The sequence below is a fragment of the Panthera pardus genome, unplaced genomic scaffold (assembly GCF_024362965.1).
Source record: "Panthera pardus isolate Hobbes unplaced genomic scaffold, ASM2436296v1 HiC_scaffold_17, whole genome shotgun sequence".
Classification (NCBI taxonomy): Eukaryota; Metazoa; Chordata; class Mammalia; order Carnivora; family Felidae; genus Panthera; species Panthera pardus.
The window spans coordinates 16,825,426-16,840,836 of record NW_026526732.1 but is presented as its reverse complement, the minus strand read 5'-3'; the positions used below and the strand labels follow the sequence as shown (position 1 = coordinate 16,840,836).

Here is a 15,411-nt window from a genome sequence, read left to right as displayed (position 1 = left end):
TGTCCCCAGCCCCTTAGCTAAGCGATGATCAAGCCTTCTGCCCTTTAGATATAAAGACATCGCAATGCTCTGCCTATGAACGGACAGACGCTTTGTAAGGAGAGAAAAACTGGTCTGAAGAGAATTTCTCAGGCGCTCGGATTGTCTGATTGCACAAACATCGCCTCGTCAATTTTTCTCACAATCCCAGAGAGGAAGTGGCATGAATAGGAATGTGTTTGGAGCTGGAGGGTGGGGACAGGAGGGAGAGAGACGCTTCCCCGCCAGCCGAAGAGGCGGGAGGGCCAAGAAACCCTTCACCAGGAACCCGCGGCGCGGTCCCTCCCCGCGTCCCTCTCCCGGCGGTCCCTTGCCCCCGGCAGCGCCCGGCCGAGGCCGCTGGAGACGGCGGGGTTCCCGCGCCCTGAGACTGCTGGAGGCGGAAAGAGCAATTCCCCGTCCCCCGGAGGAGAGAACACGGCACCCGCGCAGTAGGACCGTCTCTGGCACCGGCCCCGAGCCGGTCCTTCGGGCGTCTGCACCCGGGCGCCCGCGCGTGCCGCCGCGCACACATTCCCGCCTCCGCGCGCAACTCCCACGCCCCAGCCCCTCGGCCCGCCGGGCGCCAGATCCGCCTCCCGGGGTTGGAGCGAGAGGGTCCTCCGCGGCGTCTTTAAGGCTGCGGTCCCCGCCCCTCCCTCTTCCCCGCCCTCCCCCGCCCGTCCTCCTCCCGGAGGCCGCGGCTCCTCCCGACCTCCCCGCGAGCCGGGCTGCCGGGCGTGCGCGGCGCGCGGAGCAGGTGCCGGCGAGCGCCTCGCATGCCGCTGCCCGGCCGGAGGTGGTAGCGGCGCCGGGTGCGCTCCGCCCGCCCCTCCTGCGGGCCGCACTCGGGCTCCGGCGCGCGCGGGGAAATGTCGGTGGCGACGGGCAGCAGCGAGGCGGCCGGTGGGGCCGGCGGCGGCGGCGGCGCGCGGGTTTTCTTCCAGAGTCCCCGGGGCGGCGCCGGCGGCAGCCCCGGCTCGAGCGGTGGCTCGGGCTCCTCCCGGGAGGACTCGGCGCCCGTGGCCACGGCGGCCGCTGCGGGGCAGGTTCAGCAGCAGCAGCAGCAGCAGCAGCAGCAACGTCGCCACCAGCAGGGAAAAGTGACAGTGAAATACGATCGCAAGGAGCTTCGGAAGCGGCTCGTGTTGGAGGAGTGGATCGTGGAGCAGCTGGGTCAGCTGTACGGCTGCGAGGTACTTGGGCGCGGGGCCGGGAGGGTTGGGGCCTCGCTCGCCCCACTGTGCCCACACAGGGATTCTCCAGCTCCGGCTCTCGGTTGCGCACCGCCCCGACTCCTGGGGACCCGATGCTGGGAGCGAGGCGCAGGGCGTTCTCTCTCCAGGGTGCCCTCTGGCGCCGGGGCGCGACGGTTGGGAGCCCCTGTCTGGTGCCGGGTGCCCGGAGAGCTGCGGGCCCTCTTCATGGCAGTGGGGAGGGTTAGGTCTGGCTAAGCGCATTGCTTTTCTCAGAGCCTTTCCAGGCTCTAGCTGCAGCCACACGAAGCGGGGCTCAGAAGGGCTCACCCCAGATGCGCCTAAGCCAACAAGAACAGTACTCACTGCTGAGATCCTGGCAATCCCGCATTTTTTTTTTTTTTGCGGAGAGGGAGCAGGGAAGGGACCTGAAAGCTGCTTAACGGAGAGGAGAGGTTCTGGGGATCTCAGAGACCCCCTCGTTCCTGAAATTCCACATCAAAATCATGAGATGAACGCTTTCTCTTTCGCAGTCAGCCCCGACGCGTGTCCCCATAATTCATCCTTGCATTTACCGAAGCTGCACACGCTGGGCTTTGTTGAAGCAGCTTGCTTCCTCCCTGGCCAAGCTCAGTTACTCCCGTTGGTGGGCGCAGAATGGAGAGCCTTTGGCAACCTGGAAGGGTGCCTGGGTGAAAGGCAGGCAGCTTTGCGGGCGGTGTGCGAGATGGCCGGAACCCACCGGGTTCCCCTCCGCCACGACGCTGGGACTTCCCACAGTTCAGGGGCTAAGGCTTACACACAAGTCTGCCGGACGTGTATATGCCTGATGTTAGGAGAAATGGTGAGAATAAGCTGTAACAGACGTCTGCTAGAAAAACGACTGAAGCCAAAATGATTCCCGGGGAGATTCTTTAATAACAGCAATTGTGGTCGAAGTGTTGTACTTCTCTTAAGGGCGTGGAGTTTGGGAAGGGTGGGAGAATGAAGGGGGTGAGTAATTAAGGATATGGCTTCTAAGTCAAAACCAGGTTTGTGTCCATACTGCGCTTAACCCTGCTCAGCAATGAAAGCCAGATGAACTCATTGGCTTGTCTACTGGTTTGGGGTATTCTGTTTTTCACACATTTTATGGCCTATTGTGAACGCATCCTTTCCTTAAACGTTGTCATTGCACAAAGCAACAGCATTCTTATTACGGACTACTGCTGAAGGATTGTGATATAATGAAGCTTGACTATATGACTAATGGGCTTGTAAAAATATATTGTTTCCAGCCTGGCTCCTATGAAAAGCCATGCTAATTGCGTAAATAAAAACTGGCCAAAATAGGAAGTGTTCCTGGGATTTTTTTTTTTTTTTTTTTAATAGGAAGTTGGCAAAACTCTTCCAAGAAACACTATGTTTGATTTCGATGGGATTACTGTTGGGTGGATGGATGTGCTCAGTCTTGCCTCTGTAGCAACCAATTAATTTTCATTTATTTCACACTCCTCTTTATACTCCATTTTGGATCTGGAGAAGAGTTGAGTTAATAGAGAAACTACTGTGGACATTAACAGTGCTTTAGCAGTGCTGCTTTTACGGAAGACTAATTAGGGGTAGTTGGAGAAACTAGAGAGTTCCAGCCCCTCGGGCAGGTTGGCGAATCAAATATTTTGAAAATTCTTCAGAATAAATGGGGGGAAAATGGTGGATCGAATGTTCACTGTATTGAACATGTCAGTTAGGTACGTATTTTAAAGGGTAAACACGACCTTGAATCTTTCCCTTGTACATCTCTTCTCCTATTTTAGACCTTCTGATGTGCAGCAAACAACTGGAGTTTTGAGAGAGAGAGAGAGAGAGAGAGAGAGAGAGAGAGACAGAGAGAGAGAGAGAGCGCTATTTGCTGCCTGTGTATCATAATGTGACAAGTATTTCTCTTCAAGTTGTTTGCTCTGTCATTTTAGGTTGAAGGAATATTGGTCATTGAGAGGTTGTTGGCAGTTTGTAATTACTAAGCCAATGATACACCTTGTATATAATAATAAAAAGCGGGTGGACTAATAAGTAGCCATATAACGAATTGTTTTCTCCCATCTATTTCTCCACTGGTAGGACTCTATTTTTAGCTAAGGTTCTCTAGTCTGGTAGCCTTTCCTCGCTGATAACTTCAGGTATTTCAGCCTCTGGCTTTTTTAATCTAGGAGGACCTTACCCTGGCCAATAGCTCTGAATCTCATGAACATAAAGGGACGGGAATGTCCCTTTTACACTTAAAATTGGTAAGGTTTTAAATTTGGATTGCATGCAACTGACACAGGAAGCAAATTTGCCAGGCTTCAAACTGGCCAGAGGCCTGAGCTTTCTGCCAGGTTGGGGGACAGGATGAGCGTATATTTAATTTCAGAAGAACTTCTATCAGGCAGGTGGGCAGTGAGGTGACTCGTCCCTTGCGGAGTAGAAAATAGTGATCTTTTGGAGGTAACGTGCGCTTTCTAAATTAGGAGTGGGGAGAGAAGGAAGACCCAGAATAACTTCCTGGCCGTGGCCTTCTCTAGAAGTTTGCAGTGGCCAATGAATTTTGTATGGAGAATAATATAAGGGCAGCATCTCTGGAGTCCTTATTACGTGCTAGGTGCTATTCTCTGCACTTTGTATGGACTGATTCATTTAGTCTTTACAACAACCCTATGAAGAGGGTGCTCTTGTCCCTGTTTTACAGGTAAGGAAACTGAGACACAGAGAAAGAGGCTTCACAGCCCACAGAACTGGTGAATGGCAGGGGGTGGGGGTGGGGAACATGAACCACGGCGGTGTGGCTCCTGCGGTGTGCCGGGTAACTCTGCAGGGTCCGGTGCAAGAGAACCGATAGAGGCCCTCGTAGTGTATGTGTAGATATTTAAAAATAATGAGGGGCGCCTGGGTGGCTCAGTCGGTTAAGCGTCCGACTTCAGCTCAGGTCACGATCTCACGGTCCATGAGTTCGAGCCCCGCGTTGGGCTCTGGGCTGATGGCTCAGAGCCTGGAGCCTGCTTCCGATTCTGTGTCTGCCTCTCTCTCTGCCCCTCCCCCCGTTCATGCTCTGTCTCTGTCTCAAAAATAAATAAACGTTAAAAAAAATTGAAAATAAATAAAAATAATGAATTTGTAACCAGCATCTTGTAAAATGTGTTCTATCCACCTACCTTGATATCTCCACAGTGGCTTGGAAGGCTAGGTTTGAATTTTGAATTCTCAGACTTCCCAAGACTCCAAGCTGGAATGTAGTTGGAGAATCCACCCGCCCAGGGCCTCCTGCCTTTTTCTTCCCACCCGTGGTATGGTCCCACCTGGTGAAGAGCATTGTGTCCACTTGCACACCCCATCTCGGTCTACACCCCTCTGCCACCCCGTAATCATAGCTTTAGCTCAGACCAGTGGCAGAGACCCCCTTGGGAGGACAGATCTGGGAGGAGCCTGTCTGCGCCCTGAAAGTGGCTTCGTATTCGATCATGAGATTGTGCGGGGCTGCAGCGGAGCCTAAAAAGGGACGGAGGTCACCGCTATGGGTGTGTGGGTCCAGTTGGTCCCAGGGACGCCACAGGAAGTTGGGTGGAGAAGGACTAGGGCCCAGGGCTGGTGGCCCTTCTTATCCAGGCTATGGGCAGTATCAGCAAACACCGTATCAAACAGCCTTTTGGATATAAAGATACATGGGTTTATAAATTCTAAGCTTAGTTATGTCGATAGTTATCTCCCATTTCATCATCTCGTATGGATAGTTAAATCTCAGCTAGGGATTTGGTCATCATGGACCTGTTAGGATGAATCTACATCCACATTTAAGAACTTCTGTTTTGGGGCGCCTGGGTGGCTCAGTCGGTTGAGCATCCGACTTCGGCTCAGGTCATGATCTTGCAGTTCGTGAGTTCGAGCCCCGCGTTGGGCTCTGTGCTGACAGCTCAGAGCCTGGAGCCTGCTTCAGATTCTGTGTCTCCCTCTCTCTCGGCCCCCTTCCCCGCTCATGCTCTGTCTCTCTCTGTCTCTCAAAAATGAATAAACGTTAAAAAAAAAAATAAAAAAAAAAAAAGAATTTCTGTTTTGAGAGATTTTCGTATCTCTTCCAAACCCAGACAGTTTTTAAGAGCGTTTGAAATCTGGCATAGCGTCTACTTTGACAAGTATTGCAAGATGGCTTACTGGATAAGTCATATCAATTTTTCTCATCTTGCCCAGCATCAAGATAACATCTGTACTTCCAGTTTTGCAATTTGATTTGCTCTGGAAATAAAAGCCTGTTGTTAACCTCAGATTACTGAAATGCCTGTAGCAGCCTAGCCGTAAACAGACTTGTGCGCTGAGGGCGTTTTCCTGGGTTATCCTGAATGTCCATCCGGGAGGGCTTTCCCTTAGCTGCATTTTAGAAAGTGTTTTCTGGCATATTATACCTTCTCATCTTCCCTGACTCCCTGTCATGCTCCTTCTGCAAATCAAGTGTTTTTCCAAATTTTTTGATGGCGACCCTGGAAAGAAATACCCTTTAGATTGCCGCCTGTCACACGGACACATGGATGTGTGAAAGACACACAGACTTACAAAGCATCATTTAACATTACTGCGTGCGCTAAAGAAAAAAATTACAAAGGTAACGTAAAATACGACTATTCATGTTAAAATACCATATTCTGTTCTATTTCGTTTTCCAGAATTGCTGGTTTGTGACCCTCCCAATTGATTTCATAACACATTTCGGGACAGTGGCATGCAGTTTGAAAAGCCAGAATTAGCTGGCGTTTATTGAGTGCTCTTTATGCATCAGGGATGATTCATGTAATCCGAGTAACAATTTCTGATATTCTCACTTTATGGATATAGAAACTGAGCCATGGAGATGTCAAAAAGTTGCCCCAGAGCCCATAGCTGTAACGTGGTGGGGGCAGGGCTGTGTCCAGGAAATCAGTGCAATGTTACCACGGTGCCGCACTGCTTCTCAAGGCGGGACGGGGCCAGGCACCTTCTGGAAGAAAGTACTTCAACCGGTTCCCTTCGGAACAGTGGCTGGGGAAATTCGGTGTGGAGGCAGCGGTTAGGAGAGTAAATGCTCTGACGTTAGAAGAGCTGGAAGTCACATTGTGGCCCCAGCCCCAGCTTTCAGTAGTAGTAGTGAGTAGGCAATTTCCTTGACATCTCTGAGCCTCACCTTCCCCTCATGTTTAAGGGAGTCACCCAGCCCTCTTTGCAGGGTTGTTAGGAGGACTGGATGGGAAAGACCTGGAACGTAGTTGCTGGGACGCTGTTGCTGTTCAGTCACTTGTGTACTTTGAACCGTAGCCACTGTCTCTTGCTTATTCTCTACGATGTGGGCGGAGGACAGGAAGGAAGAGAAAACAAGGCATTCACATCTATCTGGCGGTAGAATTTGGAGAAGGATGCGTAGGTACTTGGGGGTCGGGATGTTGGCATGTGTTGGAACTTGAACATGGGCAAATACTGTCTGTATCATTCCCCTTTCTTCTAGTATCTTCCTTACTCTGGAAGTTCCTGTGGGCTTTCATGTGTATGGAGAAATTAGACGTCAGTTGAAAGGCAGGCTCTGTCTTCATTTTCTTTAGACGTCCTAATATGGTAGAGGACAGTTCTTCAACCGTGAAGCGTTTGTTTGATTGAATGAAAAGAGTCAATCTTCAGACAACCTTTTACAAGTCATTGGCATTGTAGTTGAATTCGTTGGTGGCATTTCTTTATTAGAATCACAGCTAGAAAAAAATAGATTTATGGTTTGCAGCAATAATCTATATCCTCTTGCATTATTACTGTTTTATTTCAACATTGTTGAAAAGCACACCCCGCCCCCCCCCTTCATTGACTTACTTGCTCCAAATAGGAATTTACAGATCGTGGTGACAGCGAATTGATTTTTCAGCTTCGATTGTGAGAATTCTTTTGTGAACCCGCTCTTCCTTGCGTCTCCCGCCCACCCTCTTTTCCTCTGCTTCTGCTGCGCCCCCTGACACGCTAGCTCTGCCTCTGCTTCTCGCCTCTGACTCGCCTTCGCTTCTAGGGTCTTCTGCTTTTCTCCCAGCTCTGGAACTACCTGGCTGCACACGGCAAACCTGGCCTAATTGACGGCTCTCCTCAAAGGAGTCTCTCTTTCTAGATGACGGAAGAGCAAAGCCTGCATTGTTTTTTGTTCCACGCGGTGCGTGCGCTGTGTGCACGATCGCATTTTGTAGTTTAGTCCCTTGTCTCCTCATGCAGGACTTGGCTATTTCAAACCGTCACCGGTGTTTTCATGGCACCATTTCTGCTCTCTTCCCTCCCCTTCAGCCCAGCGTGCAGCCTCTTCCTGGGCCAGCCAGTGCAGCCGCTCTGCTGTGGGCTTCTACCTCCCTTGCTCCCTGCGGGCCCCTGGACCCCAGCAGGTGCATGAGCCCAAGTCTTTCTCCCCTGCTAGAAACAGCAACAGCGATCGCCTGCCGTGAGTAACGCTTCCCTTCCTCAGTCCTGTATCCCCTCTGGTTGCCGCTTGTTCTTCTCTTACCATCCATTTTTCTGGATCTTTCTTTACCCATGACAGATGCTGTTTATCCACCACCGCTGTCCTGAGGACCTTGCTGTTTCTCATCCCGGGGTGGTGTTGGGGTGTTGTGTGGGTCTTTACTGACTTGGCCTTCCCGTGGAAGCCTTGGGCTTCTGAGACAGCCTCTCCAGGACCTCACGCTATTCCCTAGCTACTCTTCCAGTCCCCTTCCGGGCTTTCTTTCTCTGCCCATCTCTCTGAAGTCTGGTGTTGCTCAGGATTTGTCTTTGGGCTCCTGCTCTGCCTTCTGGGTCCCCTCCCCGCTGCATGCTCTTTCTGCATGATACGAATATTCCTGGTGGCTTCAAGTTGCTGTCCATATGCTGACAACTCCTTCAATCTGTATTTTTAGCCCAGAGTTGTTTTCCGAGGACCAGATATATTCGGAGAGTTTTGAAATGGACAACGCCACTTAGAGGCTCCACGGGAGCCTCGTGTGAACCGGTTTGCAACTGAGTTTACCTTCCTCTGCAAACCTGCTCCTTTTCCCCCGTTCCCTCAGGAATGGCAGGCGCCGCTGTCCACAAATGTCCCGGCCAGAGGTTCTGCAGGCATCCTCTCTGTTGCCTCTGCCCTGTAGGTCACACCCTGCAGTCACAAAGTCTTTTTTTTTTTTTTTTTTATATATTAAATATAATTTATTGTCAAACTGGTTCCCATCCGACACCCAGTGCTCATCCCAACAGGTGCCCTCCTCAATGCTCCCCACCCACTTTCCCCTCCCCCTCCACCCCCATCAATCCTCAGTTTGTTCTCAGTATTTCAGAGTCTCTTATGGTTTGGCTCCCTCCCTCTCTGTAACTCCCCTCCCCCCCCCCCCCACGGTCTTCTGTTAAGTTTCTCAAGATCCGCCTATGAGTGAAAACATGGTATCTTTCTCTGACTTATTTCACTTAGCATAATACCCTCCAGTTCCATCCACGTTGCTACAAATGGCCAGATTTCATTCTTTCTCATTGCCACGTAGTATTCCATCATATGTATAAACCACATCTTCTGTATCCATTCGTCAGTTGATGGACATTTGGGCTCTTTCCATAAGTTGGCTATTGTTGAGAGTGCTGCTATGAACATTGGGGTACAAGGGCCCCTATGCATCAGCACTCCTGTATCCCTTGGGTAAATTCCTAGCAGTGCTGTTGCTGGATCAGAGGGTAGATCTATTTTTAATTTTTTGAGGAGCCTCCACACTGTTTTCCAGAGTGGCTGCACCAGTTTGCATGTTGACCCTCGCTCCTTACGGCTCTGCAACCTGGTGCCTGGACTTCTCGCTGCCCCCCCGCCCCCCCCATTTGTGCAGCTCCTTAAAATTTCTCACCAATTGACACTTCCGTCTCAGGTCTCTCAAATTACTGCCACCACCAGCAGCCCCCTGCTTTGCTGCTGCTGTTACGACCGCTTGCATCGGCCACTGATGCAGCTCCCGGCGGAGGGCCAGGTGATCTGTACGTTTTGTCTCCCACGGTCAAACCTCACAATAACTTTAGGGGGGGGGGTGTGGTATCATCTGCATTTCTTCATTTTGTGGCGGAGGAGACTGAGACCAGACAACTTGTGACTTGTCCCTGTCTCAGCTCGTCCTGACTCCAGAGTCCCTTCGCCACGATGCCAGCCATTGTGCCCAGCAGCTCCATTTATTGAGTTGTTAACTGCATAAGCCCATCCTCGCCGTGACTCTGCAAGGTAGGTAAAGAAACTGAGGCACCGAGAGCTTGAGCAACCCCTGGTTGGAGGCCACGTCACTCGCAAGGGGCGGAGTCCGGAACGGACACCTGTCTCTGGTTCCTGGGCTGGGGCCTCCCCCTGCGAGCCTCCCCTCCATCCACCCCTCACTGCGGTGACTCAAAGTGTCTTCTGAAATCCAGACTGGATCCTATTATTCCAGGGCCCTCATGACAAAGCAAGAGCCCCATAGGCTGCAGCAAGGGCTCCGGGGCTTGCCCTTGTGGTATTTCCTCTACGGAGCATCTCTGATACATCCCTTCACCGGCAGGCTGGCTGCAGGCTTGCCCCGCTCTTGGCGCACCGTCTGTCCATCCAGTCGCACAGCTTCGCGAGGGCAGGATCTCGTGGTTCCTGCAGCCCCAGTGTCTCTCAGGCCCCTGGCTGCACTGAGGTGTCCAGTACCTGGCTGGCAGGTGAGTGTGATAGAAAACCGGCCCTCGAGACCATGTTCCGGAACTGTGCATTTCAGAAATACACGCCCACACTTAACTGCTCTAATGCCATTTGGCTCTGCCCGGTGTTCGAAGTCTCCTCTTCATTGTTGACTCTAAGTTTTGTTCCTTTCCCTTGGTTGTGAATTACATCCGTGCCGTCTTTTGAACCTGTGGACTGAACGGAAGTTGTGATGGCGTAAAGCACAGGTACAGGGCGATGAAAGTCTTCAAAGGGAGTAATCACAGGTTGCTGCCATTTCTGTCTGTAATTTTAATTTTTTCGGTATGTACAAGAATCCTATTTGCACCATAGTTGCTCATTTCTCTGAGAGTGGAAATGCTTGCTGGGCGAGGAAGGGGTGAGTGCTTTTTCACCGGCAGATAAGATTCAGAGCGACAGGCTCACACAGGTTTTAATAGAACAAGGCACGAGAGCCAGGATTCCTGCCTCTGCCTCAAAGTTTCTGGCCAATAAACTCTCACCAAGGTTTTTCTTAGTCAGCACTGGCACTTTGGAAATCTGCTCCACTGTGTAAAAGCTGAGGAAAAAAAAAAAAAGAAGAAGAAACCAGAGTTGTGGATTAGTCTCCACAACGTTACTTTATGGTTGAGGAAGAAATGATCAAAGGAGGGCTTTTGCTTTTCTTAAAGAATCCTCAGGGCAAAGCGTGGAAGGAACCTTAGAGGGCAGGAGTATTCATTCATTCATTCCAACAGATATTTGCAAAGAGGAGGAAAGAGGAATAAGAAGCCTTCATCCTTTTAAATTATATAAGAGAAAAAGAAAAAGAAAGAAACGCTTTCTGTAACAAGAGAAGGAGGGAGGCATCTGTATGATTGAAAGCCCTTTGAGGGCACAGACTATGTCCTGTTCACAGCTATGTTAGTGTGTTCAGTACATTTATTTACTGCATCCTGGCTCCGTGCTCCTTCCTTTACTCAGAGTCTGTTTTCAGGAAAGGGTGCAATAAAGTCATTCACATTATACCGTAAATCACAAGAACCACTTTAATTTTCATTTTAATAGGAAGTAAGGTCTTAAGTAAGAGAAAGTAACCTCTTATCAGCTGAACTTCAGGAATTGATAAACTGGGGCAGGATCTATTATTTGTGGGCTGTGGGACTTTGTTGGCATCTATGAAATGGATAAAATCAAAACAGGTTGCTGGTTTCTGGGATGTCCCGGGAAGGACCCCGGCCTGTGGAACTGGATCTACTTTGAACTGCTGCTTAATTAGCTCGATGACCTTGGCAAGTCCTACTCATGATAGACTTCGGTTTTCGGGTTTTCTGTCCTTACCTGAAAAAATGAGGACGGTCTAGGTTTTTACGCTCTGCCTTTTAGAGCTTCTATACTAAAGGTGGCCCTACACTGCAGAAAATGAGATTTATTAAAGAGAGGGTGATATTTAAAGCAGTAATGGAAGAGTCTTTCTCAAAGCAAACGTGAGACAAGCATCAGGATGGTTCACCAAAGGATCATTTAGTTGCATAGCTAATTCTAGTAGCTAAAGTGAGAGTGTGTCCATCCTTCTCTTGGTATAATCTCTCGTGTGATGTGGCTCGAATAGGAAGAATCGGATTGAGAAGGTGTTTTTAGAACACCCTCTTCCCCTCCAGCACTTTCTACTTACTACTGATTTCTGTTAAATTTGAAATCGGACAGTGCAGATCTCCTAGGTACCCTGTTTGTTTGTTTTTATTTATTTATTAAAAAAAATTTTTTTTAATGTTTTTATTTATTTTTGAAGGAGAGAGAGAGACAGAGCATGAGCGGGGGAGGAGCAGAGAGAGAGGGAGACACAGAATCCGAAGCAGGCTCCAGGCTCTGAGCTGTCAGCACAGAGCCCGATGCGGGTCTCGAACTCACAGACCGCGAGATCATGACCTGAGCCAAAGTCGGGCGCTCAGCCGACTGAGCCACCCAGGCGCCCCTGTTTGGTCTTTTTTTTTTTTTTTTTTTTTTTTTTTAATTTAATTGGGTTAACCTTTAAGAAGAACTGGAATATTTGGCTTAAACATTTTTGGTGTATAACTTATAATACTGACTGTTGGGGGGAGGGTAGTGCTTTCCTGTTCTTATTATTTGTCCTTTATCTTGGCAGCTCATAATTAACTGATAGTGGTATTTATCTTAACTTGTGTTGAGATATAAAGCGAGCACCTCAGAGGGAAAATAGTAGTAGCCTTAGGAAATAAAATTTTTGTTTTATTTATTTATTTTTTTGTTTGAGAGAGAGAGAGAGAGAGCGAGCGAGAGAGCGCACGAACCAGGGAGAAGGTCAGAGGGAAAGAGCCTCAAGCAGGCTCCTGACGCAGGGCTCGAACCCATGACCCTGGGATCATGACCTGAGCCGAAACCAGGAGTGAGATGCTTAACTGCCTGAGCCACCCAGGCGCCCCAGGAAATAAAATTTTTAAAAATTGAAGGATACAAAGTAGCCTAAATAAAAGGCTGAATAAATCCGTGTAAACAAGTTAATTTTCACTGGGGAATTATTCCTGGGATGTCACTTTATAGTTAGTGTCAGAATGAGCAGGACAGAATAGAAGAAAACAAATTAATATTTTTCATGGACAGTCCTGGTGGGAAGTGGAAAGCAGAATTTATTGCTATTTATTATTTATTTATTTATTTATTTCAATTTATATCCAAGCTAGTTAGCACATAGTGCAATAATGATTTCAGGAGCAGAATCCACTGATTCAGCCCCTACAGATAACACCCAGTGCTCCTCCCGACAAGTGTCCTCTAACGCCCCTTGCCCATTTAGCCCATCCCCCTACCCCAAACCCCTCCAGCAACCCTCAGTTTGTTCTCTGTATTTAAGAGTCTCTTATATTTTGTCCCCTTCCCTGTTTTTTTATATTACTTTTGCTTCCCTTCCCTTACGTTCATCTGTTTTGTATCTTAAATTCAGAATTTATTGCTCTTAATATTTGTTTATTTTGTATGATGGTGGAATCCATAAAGGATCATCAGTAATCCCATTCAATCCACACAAAGGCGCTGTGATGTAAGGAGCTACCTCATTTTTAAAACAACAGAACTGAGGCTCAGAAGGACTTAGTTCCAGGCCTGAGTTTAAATTACCAGCAGGACTTGGACCCGGAAACAGTGACCATCAATGTCACCCTCCCCACCCCGGTCATCTGCACCTATCCTTGTATGTTTGCCCCACACGCTGGGCAAGGCTCTTCTGCTTAATTTATTTGATACATTTTCAAGTAGGCTTTATTTTAGTTGAACAGTTTATAGGATTCCACTCTTGTGTTTGTTTATAGTTTATTACATGAACCATTAATGGGATTCAGCTATTTCTTTAGATAATAGTTTAGTTTCTTCATCCATCAGTTCCTGAGTGTATATTGTAGGAAATGTGCTATTTATTTCTTGGATTGTCAACTCTGCGTGAATGGTTAGTATTGGAGCCCTCACGCTCTCCAGCTGTCCACGTAGATGGATATTGAGGCTAAAAATTAGAAACACACTTTAAATAAAACATTGGTTACAGAGTGGATATTTTATCCTGCGTGTTTGAAAGCATCAGATATTACCCTTCCCATGATAAAAGTAAAGAAATAATGCTTCTAAATAAAATGTGCAGGGGTGTCTGGGTGGCTCAGTCGGTTGGGCATCCAACTTTGGCTCAGGTCACGATCCCCGGGTGGGGCTCTGTGCTGACAGCTCAGAGCCTGGAGCCTGCTTCGGATTGTCTCCCTCTGTCTCTGCCCCTCCCCCTCTAATGCACTCTATCTCTCTCTCTCTCTCTCTCCCTCTCAAAAATAAATAAATGTTAAAAATTTTTTTAAACAAAATGTGCAAAGCCCTTAACAACTTCTTTTGCTTCTGATAAAGGATATATATATATATTTCCTGAGCTGCTTGGTCAATCATCTGTTAACAACTTTTATATTTTATATGTCACAAGTACAACTGACACAGATTGTTCGTTCATTTCTGCAAATGTTAATAGATTCATATCTGTTTCAGGCCAAACAGGTAAGGTGTTGAGATTTCAGATTGGTGAAAAGATGACTTTTCTGCTCAGTTTTTATGAGCCAATACGCCACATAACAATTCTAATTAGTCAACTGGTTTTTCTTGTGTTTGTGATGGGGTGTGGCGCTCTAACAAGTCAAGAGAAAATGAGTCATTGATTTGGTGCTGAAACATGATTATGCTTGCTATCATGAAAATGGCCTACAAATATTACGACTAAAAAAAAAAAAACAACACGTACTCTCTCTGGTAGACAAGTGCCTTTTGTTAAGCTAGAATATTCCATTTCTTCATCAAACCCCAGATGGTTCAGCATTCAGTACTCTTATGCCAGAAGCAGTTTCTGTGGATGGATGTTTAAATAAAAACGTGTGTATTTTGGTAAACAGACCATCATCTAAACTAGCCTGAGACTTTAAAAGCATTTGGCTGCCAGTCATGTCTCAAACCTCTGGGATATTCTCATGTTAAACTTCAGGGAGGGCTAGTGGGCTGTATTTTGTAAGTGAAATAGTCCAAGTTCAAGTTAACTCATTACTCTAAAGAAGATGAGAAACTGGTGTATTTATCAATTGACACCTTACTGTAAATTGCCCTGCGCGAAGCCACTGAAGACAGTGAAGGAGGGCAGAGAATGAGATGCAGAGAACATACAAAACACTTAGTGACGTGCAAATTCTCCACGCAGCCATCATGATGAAGACACTGGCCCTCTCCGCCTCCAGGAGGGCAAGGCTGTGAGCGCTAAGCGGGCCTGGTGGGCGTGGCGTGGACCTAGCCCTTCTCAAGGAATTTGGACCATCTTCTCCCCTCTGGCCCCACTGTACAAAATCAAAACAAGGGGAGAAGTTCCTACATATGGCTTCTTGCTGGTGGTGGAAAATAGGTGGTCTCATTGAAGAGATCCTTACTGGTTGCACTCATAGGGTTCTTTTTACACGCTTAATGCCCGAGTGCAGGGCACTGCCTTATAGGATAGATGCTCCCGTCTCCCTAGGGCAGGAATGGGCTTGGTCTGCTCAGAAGGACGAGGCGGGCTCCCCGAAGCGCGCTTTGCTCACAATGTGGTTGTGAGTCGTCATCCTCGGCTTCCTTTAATTTCCCCTTTTAAATGATACAGCCCTTCCAGGGGCGTTTTGAGGATTGTTAATGTAAAAAAATCATCCCAAGAAAAGCCCAGGATATTTATGAAAGCGCCATTAGCAACATTTATGCTCTTTTTGCCATGATCGATTCTGCCTTCTTAATAAAAATATTCAAATCGGGGCTCCTGGGCGGCGCAGTCAGTAAAGCATCCGACTTCGGCTCAGGTCACGATCTCACGGTTCGTGGGTTCAAGCCCCACGCCAGGCTCTGTGCTGACAGCGCAGGGCCTGGAGCCTGCATCGGATTCTGTGTCTCCCTCTCTCTGCCCCTCATCTGCTCACACACGCTCTCTCAAAGGTAAATAAACATTAAAAAAAAAAAAATTAAAGTTATGCTCTTTGGCCA

General features: G+C 48.3%; 1 protein-coding gene across 1 annotated transcript in view; it reads left to right on the top strand.

Annotated features, from left to right (window-relative positions):
* Window positions 1-321: 321 nt before the first annotated feature.
* Window positions 322-15,411, top strand: part of PPP1R14C (protein phosphatase 1 regulatory inhibitor subunit 14C) — an 88,976-nt gene continuing 73,886 nt past the window's right edge. The window contains exon 1 of the mRNA XM_019431753.2: window positions 322-1,214. Within this exon, the coding sequence (XP_019287298.2) occupies window positions 891-1,214 (324 nt within the window). The 5' untranslated portion in view covers window positions 322-890. The remainder of the gene's footprint in view (window positions 1,215-15,411) is intronic.